Source organism: Bombus pyrosoma, linkage group LG16 (genome assembly GCF_014825855.1).
Source record: "Bombus pyrosoma isolate SC7728 linkage group LG16, ASM1482585v1, whole genome shotgun sequence".
In the NCBI taxonomy this organism is placed as follows: Eukaryota; Metazoa; Arthropoda; class Insecta; order Hymenoptera; family Apidae; genus Bombus; species Bombus pyrosoma.
The window spans coordinates 3,974,072-3,995,916 of record NC_057785.1 but is presented as its reverse complement, the minus strand read 5'-3'; the positions used below and the strand labels follow the sequence as shown (position 1 = coordinate 3,995,916).

The following is a 21,845-nucleotide window of genomic DNA, read 5'->3' as shown; positions in this document are numbered from 1 at the left end:
TAATTTTTAATGTATGTGTTATTTACTTGATTTACAGCTGCGTGGATGTTCTCTGCGCTGTAAGTGTAACGTGGTGGTCTAGTCGTAGTGGCCCTAATCTGCTCGTACAATGCACTGGTACTCGGCGTTCGACTCAGCCATGCTCGGTACTCATCTGATGTGAACACACTGGGTGATGACGGTATTCTTCCTGACATTCCAATCAATAGAATTCTCAATTTTATGTTCAAAATACTAGAATCGACTCGCTACTTGAATTTTAAACTAACCTCTATCGCGTCTAATGGAAGGTAGTTCGGGCGCTGATAGTGCTCCGTCACTATCTTCCTGATCTATTAGTCCAGATGCTACTGTGCTAAGTCCAGACCTGAGACCTGGTTGCTGAGGCAACGTTCTGCCACTACGAGGCAACGAATTCGATCTCAAGCCTAGAGAAAGCATAACTTCAATTTTAAAGTCTGTTCACGATCACACGTGAGCAACTAACTTTGTTAAGATGTAGAAGAAATAACTAACCTGAGGAACTCTGACCAATCTGTGATCTCGATAGGGTGGCAAGATGCGAGACAGCACTACTCTGAGGCGGATTGTTCATATTGTGCCTGTAGTAATAATACGCCGACTTGGGCGAACTCGAACAGGTTGCTTCAGTGTCTGAAGCATAATCCAACGACGGTCGGTGCCTCCTGGTTAGAGTACCAAATTGACCTTGTCTCTGAGTAGTCGACGTACTGTCTCCCTGAGTGCCATATCTGGTGTTGTATCTCAACGCAGATGTTCCTGTTAAAGAAACGTCACAAAATATGAGTCTAAAGTTAGGAAAACAGTTGCGTAAATGATTTTAGTGTAAAGTGGCGGACCTGACTTCAAGCTGGATCTAAGAAGAGTATGTCGAGCTGGAGTGGTAATACTTGTGTAATCAACGCGAGGTAAATGTTGATCTGAACCGCTTCTAGGCATAATTCTTCCACTTCCAGAGTGTTGGCCATAACCATAATGCGATGGCTGAGTCTGACTAGACAATCTGCTGCCAACCGACTGCATTCCTGCGCCCGTGGACATTCGACGACCACCATTTGAGGGCATAACTGGCCCCGTGTAGAAGGAGTGTACCTAAATTCAACCGAATTAATTAATTTATGTTCCCTCTTTTACAATTTTCTCTTATTTTCCTTTCATATCGCAATCGATTATTCGTATAACACTTGATCTGTATTTTTTAATAGAAGATATTTACGTTATCTATAGGGATAAATTAGGAAGTCGATTGTGATCAAAGGAAAATATAATTAGATATTGCCATCATGATTGATAGATCTCTCTATATAGATTATAATACACTTTACATAGAAATCCACATATCACTATGATGGACTATGACGACCACGGATCGCCACGAGAAGAGACAATACTCAGAAAGAAAGAAAAAGAAAGAACGAACATACAGAGCAAAGCTTACAAGGCAACAAAAAGTGGAATTACGTTATAAGTAGCGACAGTTGTTTTGTTCCACCTGAACATTGAAAAGTATTTATTGTCTTCGTTTAATTTTCTATTATTAAATCTTTTACATTACTTCTTCTTCCTAATATTATGGATATATAGAGTATAAATACTTATTCATTGTCCAGGTGATGCACGGTGCAGGGGATTGCTGCATACACAAGTCTAGATATCAAGAAAGAGTTAGTGGTTTCTTTACCTTTGTGAAATCCTGGTTAATATCAACGTAGCATTCATTCATAGAACCGATTAGTCATGTGAAACACGTGGTCGAAACACGAGCGAGCTGCGAACCGTCTACTCTCTAAGTCAATTTCAGACAATCTTTCAAGCAATTTAATAAAAGAAACTCGTGGTATTTTGTTTTATTAGAAGGATTTGAAATCGAGACGGTGCACAGCATTACTGATCATTATCAGGAGTGTCTCGAGTCATTGCCACGAATTCACCACTTTCTTATTCGAATCGCTATCGCAATTGAAGACAGAGAAGGGCAAACAAGTGTCAACTTGGTGCAGACAGGTATATGAAAGGGTGCTCGATCCACATCGTCTAGAACATCTATGTGATCTATATTCAAACGCAGGTGGAGATTTAATAACAAAACGCCAAATTGTACATTAAGATATTGCATTCTTCTCCAATATCGTAACTTTTACGGTGGTTAAACTCCCTTTCCTATATCTTCCTTGCAAAGTTTATCAATATCAATTTCTCTTATTTTCTCAATCTTAATTCTTGCTTGAACTTTATGTAATCGAATGTTTTTCATTTAATAAAACCTCGACCTGCGTCAAAGTCCCGAAGAGCAAGTAAAACATTACACAGGCTTACTTTTTCAGCTAAACTCTCCAAAGTTTTTGGGTATCCACGCTCATAAGGCTGGAAGTGTTGCGTCGTAGAGGGTTTTGGCTGATGTGTGATAACAGGAGGTGGTGGTGGTTGATACGACCAGTGTCCCTCCGGTCTGGAGTTGTAGTATAAATCACCGTTGCTGGAACCTAGGTCTTGACTGGAGCCTAGACCCGACAGACCTAATCTAGACCGGGAAGGTAGCATCTCACGACCGTCGCCACGCCTACGATTGCCATCCCTGGAATCAGAATACAAAAACTGTATCAACTTATGATTACAATCAACAAATGGAGTTTTAATTAGATTTTAATGGAATTTACAATAGATCAGTCCAAGCAATGTGATTAATAATTAAAGTTTCCAGGAAGTGAATAGCAAAAGTTTGATAAATATCTAAATAAATCTTCCATCGTAAACTTTTTTTATATTTAATTATTTGCGAAATAACAGGCTTGTAATTATCTCGGAAATCAAACAAATATTATCGTTACTTTAAAAACTGTAAGAAAATGGCGAGATTAATATTGGGACTAAGAAAAGATTTCCTTCTCTGGGTAGCCATATTTAATTCCTATCTAGAATTGTTTATTTTTTACAATTAGTACAGCATAAATGTATATGTATATGAAATTTCACAGAAGATGTACTTGTAAGTACCAGTAGAATTCTAAGTATATTAGATACTATAAAATATTTTTGAGACATAATTACCTGACGTGGTTACTCGTTGCATGGTCGCTCTCATCTTCATTTAGCTCCCTCTTGATCACCACAACCGGAGGCGCTTTGTGCTCGGTCTGACGACTATGTGAGACTGGCTGATGCTGGCCATGCCTAGTCGCCAGGACGAGCCTCCTGGGTATAGACATAATGATCACGACATCGTCCAGGCTCATGTGCGTCACATCGACCAGATTTACTGCTAGGATTTCATCCCCAACCTAAATAAAACATATTTTTATGTAAATTATTTACATAAAATATTACTAAATTTAGAAATAATCATGATTAAAAAAATAAGAATCTTTTCTTTATACACAGAAGATAAAATAAGAAGAACATTCTGAAAGAAATGGACTCACAGATTTATGTTAAATATAAGCTATCAAATAGTAGATTAATTCTTCTTTCTACGAAATCAATTTATTCTATTCATTGTCTTGTGAATCTTCTTTTCAGATAGCTCCTCATATATATTTCGGAGAAGAAATCAGTGAGTCTCATGATTTTCATTCCCACAAGAATAACTGCAGTAAGTGGCAAGCTTAAATTGGCTATACTAGAACTGCAATTAAGGATTCAAGGAAAAGGATGCTTCCTAACCTTCAGGCAGCCGCTGTTGTAGACTGCGGTCTCCAGGGCTATTCTCGAGATAAAGACACCGTCGTTTCTGTCGACGCCATTGCCCTCCCGTATGTACAACCCCAGCGTCTGGCCTGGCCTTTTGATTATCTCGACAAAGTGGATGGGGTGCTTTGGATCCTAGAACACCATAGAAATAATAAAATATTTCTTATAAATAGTACTTCAAGAGCATTATGGGAAAAAACGGGAAAATTTGTTGATTAAATTTATTGCTTCATTATATAGTGGCAACTAAGTTATGAACTAATAAATTACTGTCTTAATATTGGATTTTTTTGTGTTCAGAAGGAGGTACGTGGGACGAAGGTTGATATTGTGCTTTTTTTAGATGACGAAATGGCGATAAGAAGATATATATGGAATAAAAATTCTCTTCCGGCTTCTTAGAAGATCACTTTTTAAGTTTAAAATTTTTTTACAAAGATCTTTTATATTATTATAGCCTTTAAGGAATATTTTTCAAGTTTGAAGCTTCTTTTATTGTCATATTATTATTAGTTAAGAAATTGAGGTTTCGTCTTCATAGATGAAGAAATAGATTTAATTTTTCTTATCCAATTGGGAATTTGGTATGATGTCACACCTGCATAGCAATGAACTTCTTCGCCGCCTCGGACGCCTGTCTGCCCATCTGTCGTGGCTCGATGACTCGGACGACCATCTCACCCCTTCGTTCGACAGCTTCGAGGGCCGCTGCTGTCGAGGCGTCATGATCGTTCTCGACGGTCTCGATCTGTTTGAAGATCTCTGTGCTGATTCCACTCACCTGCAACGACAGGTCCTTCCACTTCAACCAGCATGTCATGAACAGGCACTCGAATAAAAAATATTCCATGAAACTGTTCCAATAACCATTTCTAAAAAAATATTCTCCAATTCATATTGTACTTCTAAAATTTTTGATAGTAATATTATAAATTTTAATATTCCAAGGAAAATATTTCTCAATTCCAATAATTATTCTTTTAAAATTATTCGTCAACCAATATATTTTTTATAAAATTGTAATTTCAACATATCTATAGCCTAAGTATTTCTTAAATTCTCCCTGTTCCTTTTTATAATGGCTATAGATTGTTGTATATATTGTTAGAGTTATTGCTGAACAGCTTCATGAAAAAGGTAAATTGGCCTGATAGTTTTCTCTAATCTGATTCCCTGTTTCAGTTGCTTTCCTCTGTCTACTCTCATTTTTGAAGTAATTGGGTTTATCAATTGCCTCCTTGGAGACCTAATCATCCCCTTGGATCAGGATATGTTTGGTCTGGAAAACAGCAGGATATCTAGCTTTTCCTATGGGACATTATAAGGAACCAGGATTTTAATCTCTTTCACTGACAACGAGGTAGGATAACCAGAAGAAAAAAGGTAAGATTTTAGTACATGTATATAGATTGCTGAAGAGCAAAAATGTCATGGAAGTCAGTACCTTTCTGAAATCTCCCTGAATCACCATGGGGGGTGGTTCCTTGGGGCGCAACTGGTTGGCAGGTGCTTGCCTTCCAGGACTTGCGCTGATGTCTGTCACTTCCCCCCGGCCCTCCTGCATCAAAATTAATGTATGATTAGTTTCACTTTCGTAATCTATTTTGTATTATTAATTGCTTGGGCAAGCTAATAGGTGTTTATAAAATTTTATAATTTGGCAAAATAAAATTTGGTATTATAATCAGCATTACTTCTTTTCACGATGTAACTGTAAAAACGATGTAATTGTAAGGATTTTTCATCATACAGGATTCCTGACTTCATTATGGAGACGCTGCAAAGCTATTCAAAGTATCTTAAATGAAAAACATAGAAAAGTATAAAGAAATTTATTGCAGTAAACAGAAAGGAAATTTCTAATTCATGTCATAAATCTAGGATCATGCGTCTCCCTAAATGATCCTCAATAAAATCACGAATAATCTTGGAAAGAAATCAAAGGAAGTTTCGAAGTACTAAGAGAAAAATTACAAGGGGGCGAAAATAACAAATTGAATTTTTAAAGATAAACATAATAATGGAAAATGAAAATGTTTGGTGCACGAAAGGTATCAGGGGGATTTCCCTATCAGCTTAAAAGCTATAGCAAATCGGGCTAAATGGGAGGGGAATTTTCTTCGCGGCGGTTGCATGCGAGATTCAATCAGTGTGCTGATTAGAGGCTCGTAAAAATTGCAAGCGTTCTCTCTCCCAGCCGGCTTTTACCTGTGAAATTACGGACAATCAGAGATGCACGCGCTTCAGAGGATCCGCCGAAAATAGAAACCGCTTTGTCGGTCACCGATGCAAAGGCGCCTACTCACCACTACTCACTGCTGCCAACCCAGGGCCGGGAGAGATAATAATCAACCCCGTGCAAACATCGGTCTACCATCCTCAATTTTCCCTTTTCTCCTCGTTCAGACGAAATTAGACGGCTTATTATTAATTCGGTTTCCAGAACCACGGATTTAATTGGTTGCTAAATTTTGCATGACTAATTTAGGAATTCTACAGCAATTGGTGACGAGATTGTACATTGATTCAGACTGGCCCCCTTCGCCCTATATTTTAGGACATTATTGGTAAAAGTAGAGATTCTACAGTGGACTTCATATTTTTCTACTATAGCTAGTAATTAAGTCTTTGGTTATGGTATTTTAGGAATTAAACACAATTTTGATATATGAATATGTGGATTGTCCCTAGAGTTTCTATCCCATCTAGTCATTTCTAGTGATAAAAACCTACTTGTGTATCCAGTTGATAATTAAAAAAATAGATTTGGTCATTTCACAAATACACTTTCTATTTGGAAACTGGACCAATTTGGAAATCAAATTGAGCTAGGTATAAAAATCATTTAACCGGTGCTTAAATATTCCGCCAGTTGATCGTTTCTTCCTTGGAAGATACTTCACAGTGTATAGTGAATTGCCTCAATTGTACACATCTTGAAACCAATAAGCTACCTTGAGCTGATCAGGGTATGCAGAGGTTCCGTTCAATGCTAAGAAACTATATGCACAAGTACCCTGATAGAAGTCATTAAGAGTAATAAACAATGCTGGGGAATCAACCGCTTGTTACAAAAGCTGCTTCAATTAGAATTAGCCAGAAATGGCAACGTTTCCCTCTTGTTCTTTCATAGAACTTAAATCTCCATAAAGATCTCTATTCTGCTACTTTGTCATTGAGGAGTAATCTAGCTGAGGATGTGGTTATATGATCAATATGTCACGGTGCGTTCCTAATTTCTAACAAATTCATAGACAAATTTATACAGTGATTTTTAGTTAATTCCTGGGGTTTCTAGGAACAATACCCAAAAATTTCTAAATATGGTAGCATTCAATATTCAAAATTCAATATTAAGAGCATCAATTCAAGAACTTTGAGCGACATTGTTAAAAAAGGAAAATTATTTTCTCAATATTACTTCTAGGCCAAAAGTATATTGTATGATATACAGTATCCCATACAGCATTCCATATAGGAATTCAGATGAGAATCTCAAAGAGTAATAAAGATACTAATCACAAGCTTCAAAATTTTCTCTTCCGATGAATGCTGTCATCCACCGATCAGAACCCAGTTAATCTGTTCTTCTTGTACCTCAGTTTCATCGTTGGTCGCTCTACATACCCACACTCCTATAAACCCCTAACACCATTACTACTACACCCGTATTCTCGCTTCATGCGTATCACATTTACTATCCTCTTTACAAGCATCCTACATCTAGTCTATATCCAGCACGCGAGTAGCCGGCACACGTTCCACATCGTAAGAGCTTCTCTATCTCTCTCTCTCTCCCTTCGTTCAAAGCAGATCACGCGATCCGGAAACGCACCCCGTGGAGACATGTGAAGAGCACTAGCCACGCGGCGGAGCCGCACATCCGATCACAGAGGGACAATAAAGACATCCACACTTGCGCGGCCGATTTGCAGCCCCTTTTGTTAGACGTGTCCTCAGGAAGGCCGGCGGCAGCGGCTAGGAGCTCTTCAGCCTTGGTCGTGCAGCCCTCAGCACCCCTCTCCCTGGTCTCAACCGGTGTCCAGGCCCTCTGCTGTTCCTCTTTCCTCCTTCTCGAGGTATCGAGGTCCGTCGTTCTTGGGATAGTACGTTTATCCATGCGTGCTACACGAACACAGTGGGGTCTACTACAGTGGGGTCGTTACAGACCTCCGACACAACTGGGCTACCGGTCCACCCTAGCACACTATCCGGCCAGTCCACACAGGGAGACCCAAATTAGGCTTCTCTCGTTCGATGGTGAAAACCGCACACGACACCAGGGGGTCCGAACACGCGACGCAGGTACGCGAATTACCTTACGGGAGAAGAAACAGCCCGTATCACCCCTCGAGAACATCCTCGCCTACCCCATGCTGGCTAATATGGCGGGAAGGAGCGCTCAGGAGCGTACGAGGCCGCGCCTGCGCCCCCATGGTCACCACGACACCGGGAAATGGAGTGTGGGTGAGTATCGACCCGATGTGACGTCACCGTAGCCCACCACCATCCTCGACCAAACCTCCCACCCCTGTCTTAACTTACTCTGTCTCTCGCGGTGATTCTCGGTTACGCTGCCGCCCCTCGTTTGTTCCACTCGTTTTATCTCTGTCTATACGTTATAGCTGTCTCGCTCCACCGGCTGCCGGGTTTCTCTGGCTACGTCTACGCGTTCTGCCAGCTCCGTGCACCTCTCTGTGCCGTTTGATTTCTGCTATGCTCTCTCTCTCCCTCTCTCCCTCTCTCCTCCTGTGCAGGTTTTTCTTTGAATCGGGATGTGCTTCTTCTTACCGCGACTTTTTTGTTGTCGCTGATTGTTGAGTTTCTTCGATATGGTGTATCTGGTTTTTAGGTTAGGTTCCACTTGGCTTTTTTGAGATTTTGTTAGGTTCGTTTGCTTTTTGATTTATTACAAGGCTATCGATGTGTGCATCGAGGAGTTTGTGAGATCGAACAGGAATTAAGGAAGATTAAGATTTAGTGTAGTATATTAAGTGTTGATAGATGTTTTTTGCAGAGCAAAATGGGAACAATTATCGAACAGTCATCGAGGAATATCAAACACATATTGGGATCGTTGAGGGATCCTAATCACCTTCGACTGTTAAGAACACGTATCTACTGTGACCAAAGACTAATTCTTTTTCACAATATTACGAAAGAATTCCTTGTACTATGTGATGCAAAATTGAACAGAGTCTTGGAGAATATCGTGCAGAACAGATTTCCTGCTAATCTGAGAACCTGTTTCTCACCAGCATCTCCTTTCGTCTTGCAGCTCGCCTGATCCAACCTAGACTCTATCAGCTCTTCTTCATCATCCAGAACTATCAATACTCTTTTGTGCTTGGTCCTTTCTCCTCCTCTTCATTTCTCACGATTTACAACCATGTTCCTTCTTCCATCTTTCATACTCGCCTCAGAGAACAGATCCTCGTCATCGATCTTCCCATTATTTTTACTTCGACCCATTTTACCCTGCTTCGAGGATATTCATTTATCCGGCTTTTATTTCGCGAAGCAGCCCGTTCTTCTCTAATTGCATCCAACTCGCCGCGTCTCTTGACATCTTTCTACCATTCCCAACAATTCGTTTTATCCACCCGACACGCACACAGAACGGTTGTACAGTTCCCGATCCCCTGTGTGCTTCTTCCTTTATGTAAGCCATAAACGCTTTTCTCTGTCTGCATTGCTATTCTTTCCAACTTTCCCCACCGCAAATCCTGCCTCTTCTCTGGCTGTAAGTTGCTTATTCCTTCAACTGCTGATTAGTTGCAACGCTGTTTGACTTTACACAGAAATGGTCCAATCCTAGTTCCTCTGTCTGCCAACTTAACGACACACAAATATTATTATTTGAATGTTGTCGTGGATCCTTTGTCTCTGGTGTTATTTGTAATCTGCTTGTTTAATTAGAGGAATTTATAATGTCACAAGTTAGGCAGGTCGTTATTTTAGGACCTTAGTCTAAAGCCGGAAAATTTTGTTATAGCGATATACTGGTTTTGGTATAGTAATCTTTGCCATGGTAATCTGTAAAATGGAACATAATTAAGGTAATCCTGGCATCTTTATAGCTTTTAAAAATTTGGTTGATAAATTTGTAAGTCAGGTCCTTTCTTCATTTAATTTCTGTAAAAGTCGGGGATAAAAGATGGTTTATAAAAAAACATATTGGTCATACCCTTTGCTACAACTTCTTTTCGTTTCATCATCTTATCATGTGCAGAATCTTGGCTCTTTCTACCTTGGTTCCGCTCATAATTTTCCATTTCCTCCGTCCAGCCAGCTCTAATCTCCGATTTCTCCACCTAACCAACCCTAATTCTCACTGTCTTCATCCTGTTTCTCCACGTATTTATCTCTCACGTGGCTCCTTGTCCCTCTACCCGGCTTCTCCTCCGTTCTTTCTCCATCGAGCAACTCCTACAGGGTTCGACAACCCCCTCCACTATAAAATCTCGTCGTCTCTCGCCTCTGGCGAGGAGGTGCAATGGCTCGTACGCGTTTGCACGTAGTAATGTTACCCGTGACGGAGGTGCTGATGGTGGTAACGGTGGTGTTAATGGTGGCTGCGCTTCCAAGCTGTAGGAAGAATGTCTGTAATGGCGCTAGCGGACCTCACGGTAATGTTTCGCTTCTCTGATTGCAACCGAGTCACTTCCACGAATTCTGCATTCATTGGTAGGGTCCAGGTTAATCGTCTAAGGTCCCAGGTTCTTGCTTCTTGCGACAGATCTATTTTGTATTCTGTGAAATTATTTTGGAGTGGAATTTGGAGGTTAGGTTTAGAAAATTCGCGTATGAATGCGAGAATACATTTATTTATGGTATTGATGATGCAGAAAGAAAGCTCTGTTGGAAGATTTTTCTTCTAGTAGCAAATTCTTTTGAAAGCACGACTACTGATGCATAGTAAAATATAACCATTTGTTATCAGAGTATACAGTAGAAAATACTGGTTTATCGTTAGATATACAAGAGCATATACTCATAACGCTTACGTATGAGTCCGTAGATGCATGGGTAGAATATCCTCGTACATCTTTAGAGCCATAGTGGAAAGTACTCGTTTGTTATCAGACACACAGTTGGATATACTCGTAAAGCATAGGCGTGTGCCTTGAAACACGCAGTAGAAGACACTATACGTCGTCAGACGCACAGTGAAATATACTCGTAAGGCATAGGCGTGTGCTTTGAAACAGACAGTAGAAGACACTATACGTCGTCAGACGCACAGTGGAATATACGCGTGACGCATATGCGTGCGTCATTGGGTGCAAACGTATTATTAAAGGGTATTACAACCTCGAACTTTGTTCTTTTTTTAATCAGTGAATATTAAACTATGAAGTTAAAAATAGAATGTTAATGAGGGCATTTTAAAAAATTCCTCTTCCATAGATTACGAGTAGATACTGGTGAATTTCAGGATAATTATTTGTATCGAAATATGAATATTCACATATTTCAGCAAAGTGTTTTCGAAATCACGCGGAACTGGATTTTGGGTCAGATACAAATCGAGGTCGAGCGAACACTCTGGAAAGCAATTCTCTTCCATATACAAACTCTGGGAACCAATTATTTTCTCATTATCCTTGCTCCTGGCAGCCCGTGAAGCAGCCAGAACAAAAATGTTGTCGTTTTCTAAAATAAAACGATGAAAATAAAACTTCTATTATACTTCATTCACAAATCACTATATCTTCCCTTATGTTTATGGGATCAGAGTCATCGAAGTTTATTTAGGAATTCGTGTCATTAAATTCATCAAACAGAATTAATAAATACCAAAATTCATTTAGAAATCATTGTTCCAAAAGTTTCATTCAGAAATCACTATATCTTCCATAAGATCGCGTTCAACAACCTGGTGAATTGTCTTAGAGGCAACCATTAATTTTTTTCAGTTTGTACCGAACAAGCACCGTGTTTGGAAAATAAAATTTCCTCTCGTTTTCCAGCCGTCATAAAAACCAACGTCTTTTTTTCCTTTCGAACGAAAATACAGGTCATCAAGGTCTTTTATTCTCTCTGTATTAGGCAAATTATTTCACGAGGAATTAATTTGAATGGGAGGTGGAGAAGGGAGGTTGGGCACTTTTTCTTCGGCGTGGCTGGTATTAGAGCGTGGCGTTTCATTGAGTTTCGAACGAAATTGTTGGCGCAGGCGTGACGACCTTTCCACAGGAACGGCCGGATTTTACGTGTCCTGTGCTGTGTGTCCACGCCTCCGCCTCGTGGATCCTCGTTTTACCGTTGTTTCAGCGTTTTAACGCGATTAACCACGGTCCCGGTATCGAGAACCCTGTTGGATCGCTTCGCTGATCGCGACTGATTTTTCAATCTTCCATCGTCTCTCTTTCGACCTAACTTACACTGACTTTTCTTCATTTGGATTAGGTTAGGTTAGATTAGGTTTCGCAAGGGGACTCGCTATAGAAGAAAATTTGAAACTAGTACCATATATTACTGACAAAAGTAGATGTGAGAATTTAACGGACTCTTCATTTACTTTGCGTCTGAGTTAGGTTTAGTTCCAGTTAGATTTATCAGGGGGATTCACCTTAAGGAACAATTCTTGAAAATAGTGTCATGGAAGAATAGTTTAATAGATGTTTCACTTACTTCAGATTTGGGATAGATTAGGTTTCGTAAAAGAACATCTTTCAACATAGTGTCACTATAATATTACTTACAAAATCATGCAGGAGTAGTCAAACATCTCACTTTCTTTGAGTTAGGTTAGGTTTCGTCTAGAAAGAAGATCCTTTAATATTGTATCATATATCATTAGTAAAAGCATATTCAAATATTCAAAAATAATGTGAAAAATTCTTCACCAAATAGAATCAAAGCATTAATAAATTTAATATGATCGAGAAAAGTAAAAGAGAAAAAACTGAAAGAGGAGATTTATAAATCATTTCGGTTTCGCTAATCATTCACAGGGTCAGCGCAGTTTTAACGCAGCGTGAAGCGTTAAATGAATTACTTTCAAAGCTTCAAGTGGCTATTTCGTGGCTGACGGAGTGTGGAGAAGTGGGCAGCTCTGGGATAGAGAGAGAAAGAGATTCGATGAAGGGTCGAAAAACGTGGAAGGAGGGCAGGGGGTTAGGTTAGTCTAACGTCGAAACGTGTCCTGCTGGGCTGGATTCAAGGCGGCCGATTTACCGCGGTTCTGTTTCAATTTGGCACCGCTCCATTGGCTCTCTCTCGTTCAAATCAACCCCAATGGAGAATAAAATGAAACCAGAACATCGATACCAAAAATTACTCGAAAACTTCTTCATATGAACGTAAGTACCTGTTCTGACTAATGCTATTGTTATCAATACGAGGCTCAGTCCAATACAAAATTATCAATCCCGAATCTAAATCTGATATAAGCAAATTTTCTAACTATCGTAGATAGAACTGATATAGTGAAATTTTAAACTGAGATATCATGATAATTTTACCATCATGTATCACAAATCATTTCTAAATTGATATTTTATTCTCTGTATGTAAGAACCAATCTTCAATATTTCCTAAATCTAACCTCAAATATTAAGTACGGTTTTGTAACACAGGACAGCAATAACGGTCAACTCTCTAGCCTAAAAATGAAGAAACCCTAAAAATCTCACAAACCAAACCTCAGTAACATCCAATTTCTAACCTAAAAAACGTACTCACATCAGCCTTGAAAACCAAAATCAAAGAAATCGGTCTTTTTTGCTCGATTAGATCAAACGATGAAAAACGATGGTGCAGTATGAAGATAGGTTGACCACGACAAAATATAGAAAAAGTGGAAGGGTGGTCGAAGGGTGCAGCGGGTAAGGGGAGGGAGGTAGCGTAAAGGTGGAACAGCGTAAAGCTACGCTGCTGCGCGTAGTAGCCCGGAAGTATCAGTAGTAAAACGTAGTAGTAAGTAGTAACGGCGGGTACGCAGGCGTACGCACGTTCGGCATCGTTCGGGGTCGAAAAAATGTACGGCGGTGGGAGAGATTCGAGGACGAAAGGGAACGAGAAGGAGGATCGTTTGTGGTCCACTGGAAGGAGATGCAGTGATAGTGGTGGGGATAGGTTGGAGTTATAGTGGGGAGAGTAGTGCCTGGGTGGTGGGAGAAAGGGGAAGTAGGACGGACAAGGACACCGGAGGAGAGGAATGGGAAGGTTGTGTGGGATGGCCGGTTGATGAGAAAAGATGTGTAAAAGAAGAAAAAGAGCTCGAAGCATGCATGGAAGAAGAAAAGATGAAAGACGAGGGGGAAAACTGAGTAAGGATAAATGAAGTATGCTTTGCAAGAGAGCAAACTGTGGAAGCTTAACCCATTAAGGACTTGTGGAATAATGCGTAAATGCTACGTTATTGGAAAAAGGAGATAAAATATATATGTGTTTTATAGAATACTAGATAAATTGGAGGTATGAAAGATGTTTCCATGATTTGAGAAACTAGGTGGTTACGGTGGTATAAATATCTTGATTTCTGTATATGGAATTGTAGGATATAGATAGACGAAAGTATAGTGAAGAAAGGGATATTAAAAATATTTTTGAAATCATCTTCCATAATCTCAATGATGAAACAAAAGAATTCATTGAAATAATTTGTCTAACGAAAAAATAAGGATAAAATTTTGTATTAATGCGATCTGTATTTTTAATGGGTTAAAGAATGGCATATAAGAAGGAGTGGGAGGCGAGAGCATTCTTGGGAAAGAAGAACACCGAATGTTAGGCCAGACTGGGCAAGAACAACTGAAGTATACTCAAAAAGGGACGCGAAGTATATAGAGAAAGGGCAGACGGTACAAAAATTATTGATGTGTACTTTGAAGAAAGACAAAAGAGATAAAAGAGGATAGGCAAACACGGTAGGGGCAAAGAATTGGAAACGGAAAAATGGATTCCAGATAAAACAATGAAGAAACAAGAAGAAACAAAGTCGGGGTTCAAAGAAGAAACAAGAAACGATCCTACATGTAAGGAAAGGCTTACATGCACTCAATGTGATGTACAGAACAATCAGAAGAATGTACGCTGGATGCCATCTAAAGAAAGACACATAGGTGGATAAACTTTAGTTTGGAGTAGATTAGCATTAGGTTCACATTTTGCTCTTTCTTAGTAGTGAACAAAAGAATCTTAGAAATATATAAGGATACAATATTTGAACACCTACGTATCGTTTCAACATCCTATATAGACAAAAAAAAAGACTACAGAAGAAATTAGACAGTCCAACAACAGGGGATAAAAAAAAGGGATCCAATTTCACGAATATCCAACGTGACGAAAACCTATATATATATATATATACCTTCCAGAACAGAATCTTCCTAACCTATAACTATCTACAAAACCTTCTTCCGCTATTACAAATGTGCCCGAGATGCCTACAAAAGTGTTTGACCCTACATCAAAATTTAGTCAGCTACATATTTTCGTAACACCTTATATATGGGAAAAGAAGTTAAAGAAGAAACTAGACAATCGAAAGACGGGGAAGAAGGGTAAGAAGAAGAAGAGACAGACAGAGCCACAGGAAAAATTCAGAAACAAAGGGCAGTCAGTACGAGGAGAGGGATGGTTCCTGCAATACGATGCTCGGTCAACGCGCCTGCGTCTCACGATCCTGAAGTAGCTTGAACTGAACTGAATTCATCTACTGTGCACTCTCTCTCTGCCTCTACACATACGCGCGCACATAAACGCGCACGCGCCTGAACGAAGGTGTGTGGGTGGAGCCACACTCTTCTTTTTCACTCGGTCTCGAACCCTCTCTGTCCGGGTGTTTGACCACATTTCTATACTGGGTCTCTATGTGCGCGCGCTATCCCCCTCTGGAGGTCGATGCACGCCAGTGTGCACTCACTATATGTCTACCCGGTCTATGTACATACGGGAGTACGGTGAGAAGTACGTACGCAGCTAAGTACAGGGGGGCGCCTGTAGCCCGTATGTACGCAGCCAAGTACGTACGATACGTGACATATATTGCGCCAATGTACTAGCTTTTTACCAAGTTAATACGGCTTCTAAGCGAGCCGTTGATTGCAACAAAGCTGCGTGTCCAATTTTTTCGCTGTAACGGATTCATCGCGATTCCTCCACCTTTTTTAAGCTACTGGATAACTTGGTACTATTTACTGCCGGATAATTTGCGCTTAAAGCGGTTACAGACTCTTATTAGATCCTAGTTATTTTTTGATCTTATTTAAAATTTTAATTTTAGATGCTGGTTTTTGAAAGTGGACGTTCTAACGATAATATTAATAACCCCGATCGTAAATTATCCGGTTTCTTCGTTAATCTTTCGTGTCCTAAATTTATCTGAAAGATTTTTCTTTTAATAGTACGTTTCTTCAAAGCAAATAGACGTCGCATGTATTTGCGTTTCTAGACGCGGATGTGTTGAACCATTGCATAAGTTAGGATCTTACTGATCTTTAGAACCTACAGTCTACATGGTTCTTAAAAATGGGAATCCCAATTGTAAAGGTAATGCGAGCTCGGATATGGGAAATAGGCAGGAGGGTCACCATAATTCTTTACAACCAATCAAATTTATGAAATAAAAGAAGCGTTTGAGGTTTGTATTACTTAATGGTCCTCAGATTTTAATAAACTCGGAGATTGCTTTCTTTGAAGAGGTTATGTTTCAATGAAGTTTTATAAAACTTCTATATACGGTTACCGGTTTAAGTGGAATCTTTCAGTGAAGGACGAATGCAATAAAATTTTCGGCAATTCCTCTTCCACCATTACAATATACACACACACACACACACACACACACACACACATACTATTCTATTTATCTTGTTCCACTTTCACCAAGCATCGTACAGTTCCTCTTCAACTAGGTCACTTTTATTGAATTCATAAAATGCTTTTGGGAATTTAATATCGATTCCAACCACTCTCACACGATGTCAGGGATGCAACACCAAAATTAATCCCTTGAACATGCCTGTTCCAATTGATATTCCTTCGATATAGATCAAATGCTTCCACAATACGAAAATCACAGGAATTCATTGTCTGGGAATTGCATTATTTCAGCAGCAGAACATGTGACTAGACATCAATTTTTGTTAAGAGAAAAGTGCAATATCTTAATTAATCTATTTTGGACTATTTCTATTAAATTTTGAATGTTCACAACGATTCGCCCCAATTGATTGTTCAATACTTTCAAATCTGGCGCTGCGACATATTTGACATAGTCCTTTTTATTATGAAAAGTGACCTATTTCAAAATGCCAGGAAACATTAAAAATAGCATAAATGATCGAGAAAAATATCGTGTATTCACCGATTATCGTTCTAGACATGAAACTCTAAACGAATACGGTCTCCCTAATGACGCAGCATGTGCGTCATGCTTTTTTCCCAAACAGAAAAAAGTTTGGGTAGTAAACTTTTCTACACTCGCATACAATGAAAAGCCATTCCACAACGTTTCTGCAGCAAACGAATCATTTGCACTATTTTTGAGCTGTAGTGGGTCTGACCTGGAAGAAAAAAAAGTATTGTACGAGGCATGCGTTACCAGAGCGCGTAGAGAGTAGGCGACATTAATAACCAGGGCACGAGCCACGAGGCCGTCAAACTTTCGCAATTAACAACGTAAATTGCTGGTAACCTTCTCGAACTAGTGAAAGAGGGGTATTTCCATAAATTAATAACGCCAGCCTGACATCGCCCTCGCGGATTGTAACCTTCGGTTTCAGCAGCAAATCGTTGACCAAACTTTTCAGAATTTGTCTACCACTTGGAGGATGCGTTCTTCCCGCAAGTCGGCTGACAACTTTCGAGAAATCCTTTGAAACCAGCTAACTAATTATTACTTGCATAAACGAGCGATTTTGAAACTGAGCAGTAGATGAACTTCTCGCTGAAGATTCCTTAGGTGGAAACTATTAATTATTAGTTTCATAAATCATAATAGGCATAGTGGTGTTGCGGGATTCGAAGTTGAAGGATCGAGTGACGGGACGTCGACCGATGTAAATATCTTTCATCTACAAGGATGTGGCAGGAACAGCAATTTATTGTTTCATATGTTTTCGTTACAATTTCTACCCGCAAAATTGTAAGAATATGCAGAAGTGCTGTAATAAATACGAATAAATTTAGCGAAATAAATTGTAAAAATTTAATATTAAAAAGGACATAATATCAATTTAAAAAAATTTATGAAGTCAGATATAGAAAGAATTTATTAACCATCAACCTAAAACATGGAATGCACAGGCAGGAAGAGAACACCAACACGTTTGAGATTACTCAGTTCTTGTCATCTTCTTATTAGGATGAAGCAAAAGGTTATGATCTTTTGAATAGGAATCGAAAACAGAGACCAAGCTGAACATAATAATTGGAAAAACAAATGAAGGGAAAGCGAGTGATAAATTTGTTATGAAACGTTCCAAGACCCAACGCATATCGGAATAATATTTCTAAACAAATACGATAATCACCTTCGTTCTATTTCCAACAATTCTCAAAAAAGGCTCTTTCTCGAAAGGAGAATTAGCGTTGTCCAATGTATATACCAAAGAGATACTGTATGTGTCTACGTCTCTAACACTCAAAAGAGTCTCCTAGAATGCGATTCCGATAAAAGGAACATTCTGAAGTGGGCTTTGGACAAGCCTGAAGAGAACTTTCGACTCCGTAGCGGAGTCGGTCACTTGGGAGATATCGGCCCCGGAATCGGCCATGGGAAAAGAAAGAGCCGCTTATTGGGTAATCCTGCTCGTCCGTGCACAAGCTACGCCTATAATCCTATCGAAGAAAAATACAGGAATATCTCCGTCTCTCCTCGATTTGCTACGCTCGAGAAAATCTTCCCAGTTTCCAGGTTTCATGTAGCCACACATACCCATTATTTATATCCTTTTCGTGATTCCATTGTTGGCATCACTGCAACAAGAAGAACCACACGCAAGTTAACGCGTGTTTCGTATCCATCATCGTTTCTTAACACTTTACCGACCGATTACCGATTAATCGGTTTTTTGTCGCCGGCAATCTTTCTCATTATTTGAGCAGTAATTTGTTATTTGGTACTAAGGTACCTTGCTCAGTTGCGTCAGTTGCGTTGCTTTGTAAGCTGCGACAGTTTTGTACCATTTTGAAAAACTTACCGTTCGCGATGAACGAAAAGAATGGTATTGGAGTGTCAGCTAGCGGTCGGTAAAGTGTTAATCTCAGATTACATCGTATCATAGTTGTCCTCTTGTTCAATTTTCCTGTACTTTTCTAGCGTCGGTGATTTTTATTATTTTTTTATTTTGAAGGGGCAACTCGTAGTCGTTTAAGCGGACAGATTCTCTCTTTCTCCGCTGTTCTTATGCAGAAGGATTTTTCTACTGTTAAACGGAGACCACGTATAGCATCGTCACGTAGTAGAGATTTAACAAACCTGTCTACGAAGTTGTTTACAGTTATCCGTAGAGATTAGGCGAGAATTGATTTACGTGGACGCGGGACCAAAAGTTGTGCAGGTCGTTTGCCCGTTGTTACGCGTACTCTACGCGCGAGTGTCGCTTTCGGCAACTACGAGTGCACTCGTTCGTTTGTTCCGCGGCTGTTTCCGAAAATCACCGCCTCGCAAATTGTCCAACTTCCGTCGGCGAGACAGACACTTTGAAAATTAATTGTCCGGCAAGAGTGCACTCACTCGGCACTTCGCACCATATTTTTCTTCTTTTTCATCTGATTTCATCGAATAATTGGAGAATCCAGGTCCGAAGTGTATTCCAAATGGCCCTTAACTGACGATGTCCTCATCGATGTTACCGATATATCTTCTACTTCCCAGTTATCATAATTTCCATTTGGCTCTGTCCCGTCAGATCATAAAAGTATCTTCCCTCCTTCGATCTTTCACAAATTTCACTGGAATAATCCGATCGTCAGAATAGAGTAACATTAATAACCGTATCTTCGATAAAGAAACTAACAAACGAACAAGCTGCTCATCCAATATAAAAGTTTGTAAAATATAATGGCGAGGATGACGAGGTGGGAGAGACGTGCAAACATTCCAGCGAATTCACAGCGGCATAATGATATTTCCAGGGCTTTTCGTTCACAAAGGTTGTTGCACCGTCCCGCATAAAAATGCGCACAGTGTCCGCCCTCCAATAGGAACCCCCGTGCTCCAACTTTTCCAATAACTTGCGTGAAAGGACTGGCTAGGCAGGTGTATGTGTGTTCCTGTGTGTATGTAGGAGAAAACTAGCGTCGTTCTAGGGGTCGACCGAGGATTAAGCATGGAATTTTCTGCGGCAATTAGGTGCTCTATCGGTTCTCCGTGTCTCTTCGACCCCGTTTCAAATGGTTTTTCAATTTAATCCTCTACGTGTAACTGTCTTATCTGGGATTTGTCGCCTTCCTTAAGATCTGTTTGACGATCGTGCTTCCACTTGCACCTATTTGTCTGCCATAAATAACCAGATAAGAAGGTGTATGGTAAATATAGATGCTAAGTGTATTTTCTGGTTAAACGGATGATTTTCAATTATTATGAAATTTTTATTTCTGTTGTAAACGTTGTAAAGAAGAACAAGGTTCTTTGAAAGCCATTATAATGATTAATTGAAACTTGTTTAAAACTTCATAATTAATTTATTCAAAAGCTCGAGCTTACTTAATGTTTCAAATGTATAGTATTTTATAGCAGCTGACAGTTGTGTTTGATAAAATTACCATTTTCTTCACTATCACAAGTACCATTATTTATTTCTTGTAATGGATATATATATATAAATTAATGATCCACGAAAGGCAAGAGTTTAGATGGAAGTCTCATTAAACTTTGGAATGCCTTCCAATATTCTTCCGCTTTGTAGCGAGATTATACACGGTGGAATTTTTTAATAAGCACATTTTCCAATGGAATTCACCAATAAAATTTCACCTTGGGTAAGATTGCCTCTCAGATTTATTACAGTGATTTCACGCGAATCGTGATATGGTATTTCCACGTACAGTCCAATACCGTGGAAAATAAAATATTTTCCAATATTTAAAATTTCATCATGCAATCTTTAACTATAGCTTCCCGTGTCTCTTAAATGTGTTGCACAGTTTTAGCCAAAATATGGCTAAATTTCGTCAACGTGAGAACTGAAAGCTGAAAAAATTAACAACCCTCCCATGATCCCTCGAATCTCCTTTTGTTTCAACTAAATTTATTGCAAAGTTTTAATCGAAATATCCATTCAATGAGATCATTTGAACGAAAATTTCAGTATCGTGAACGACTGGAAAGTAAGAAATAAGAAATTCTTCGATAATCCTCTCTAAATCTTCCTCTCAAAATACGTCTTCTCTCGTTTTTCAAATTTGTTACAAACATTTATACACAACATGTTCTCGATTTTGCGCATTTTCACAGAAATTCTACCAGCATAGAACGGTAGTTAATGTTAATAAAGGTACTGATAGACAGTGAAAATAAAAAATAGTAACAATCACAGAGACGTTTACATGAAATATTCTCAAGGAATCGCCTGACTCTACCAGCCTTTAGGTCAAACATCCTGATTGATCAGATAGGAGGAATAATGGAGATACGTAGCAAGTTCATGAAATTGGGTGTAATTGGACGAACGTGAGTAATTCAATCCGTCGAAGCATCTCGGTCAAAGGTTATAGAATGATGTCGAGAGATCGATCGCCGGTTTCTAAAGTAGATAACCGAGTGCCTCCGCTAAATGTCAAACGTGTGGCAAACTCTTTGAAAAGTTCAAGATCAAAAACGGGTAACGTTCATCCCGTTGATCTTATTGTCTTCGCTAAGGATCGTGCATTATTCCTTTCTCTCTGAAAGATCGAACTAGAAATCGAGGGGAAGCAATTTTTGCCTATAAAATTGCACAACGAAGAACGGAAACTAAAATCTGTTGAAATTTATTTGTGATTAGGTTTTTCAAGGTAATGGAACATTTTTAGAATAATTGGCGCTTCCTCGTGCTTTTCCAAATTATTACAATTAATACGTCTGATTGGGATTCATGGTTTTTGTACAATTTCATTTGGTTCTAATTTTGGAAGCGATATACAATTTTTGGGATATTTGGTATTTTGTCAAAATTAGTCGATTCTTATAAGAATGC

At 39.2% G+C, this 21,845-nt stretch overlaps 1 protein-coding gene across 9 annotated transcripts in view; it reads right to left on the bottom strand.

Annotated features, from left to right (window-relative positions):
- LOC122576209 (rho GTPase-activating protein 100F) overlaps nucleotides 1-21,845 on the bottom strand; it is a 54,859-nt gene that overhangs the window by 8,922 nt on the left and 24,092 nt on the right. For 7 of the 9 annotated variants that reach the window (XM_043746139.1, XM_043746141.1, XM_043746147.1 and 4 more), the window contains exons 1-11: nucleotides 7,544-8,126; nucleotides 5,153-5,266; nucleotides 4,307-4,489; nucleotides 3,682-3,840; nucleotides 3,070-3,299; nucleotides 2,338-2,596; nucleotides 1,703-1,714; nucleotides 861-1,113; nucleotides 517-780; nucleotides 270-428; nucleotides 27-190 (exon numbers count right to left, since the gene is read on the bottom strand). In XM_043746139.1, coding sequence (XP_043602074.1) covers nucleotides 27-190; nucleotides 270-428; nucleotides 517-780; nucleotides 861-1,113; nucleotides 1,703-1,714; nucleotides 2,338-2,596; nucleotides 3,070-3,299; nucleotides 3,682-3,840; nucleotides 4,307-4,489; nucleotides 5,153-5,266; nucleotides 7,544-7,828 — 2,082 coding nt within the window. In that variant the 5' untranslated portion in view covers nucleotides 7,829-8,126. Of the gene's footprint in view, nucleotides 1-26; nucleotides 191-269; nucleotides 429-516; nucleotides 781-860; nucleotides 1,114-1,702; nucleotides 1,715-2,337; nucleotides 2,597-3,069; nucleotides 3,300-3,681; nucleotides 3,841-4,306; nucleotides 4,490-5,152; nucleotides 5,267-7,543; nucleotides 8,127-21,845 lie in introns of those variants that run through there. The other 2 variants (XM_043746140.1, XM_043746143.1) reach the window with 2 other exon arrangements.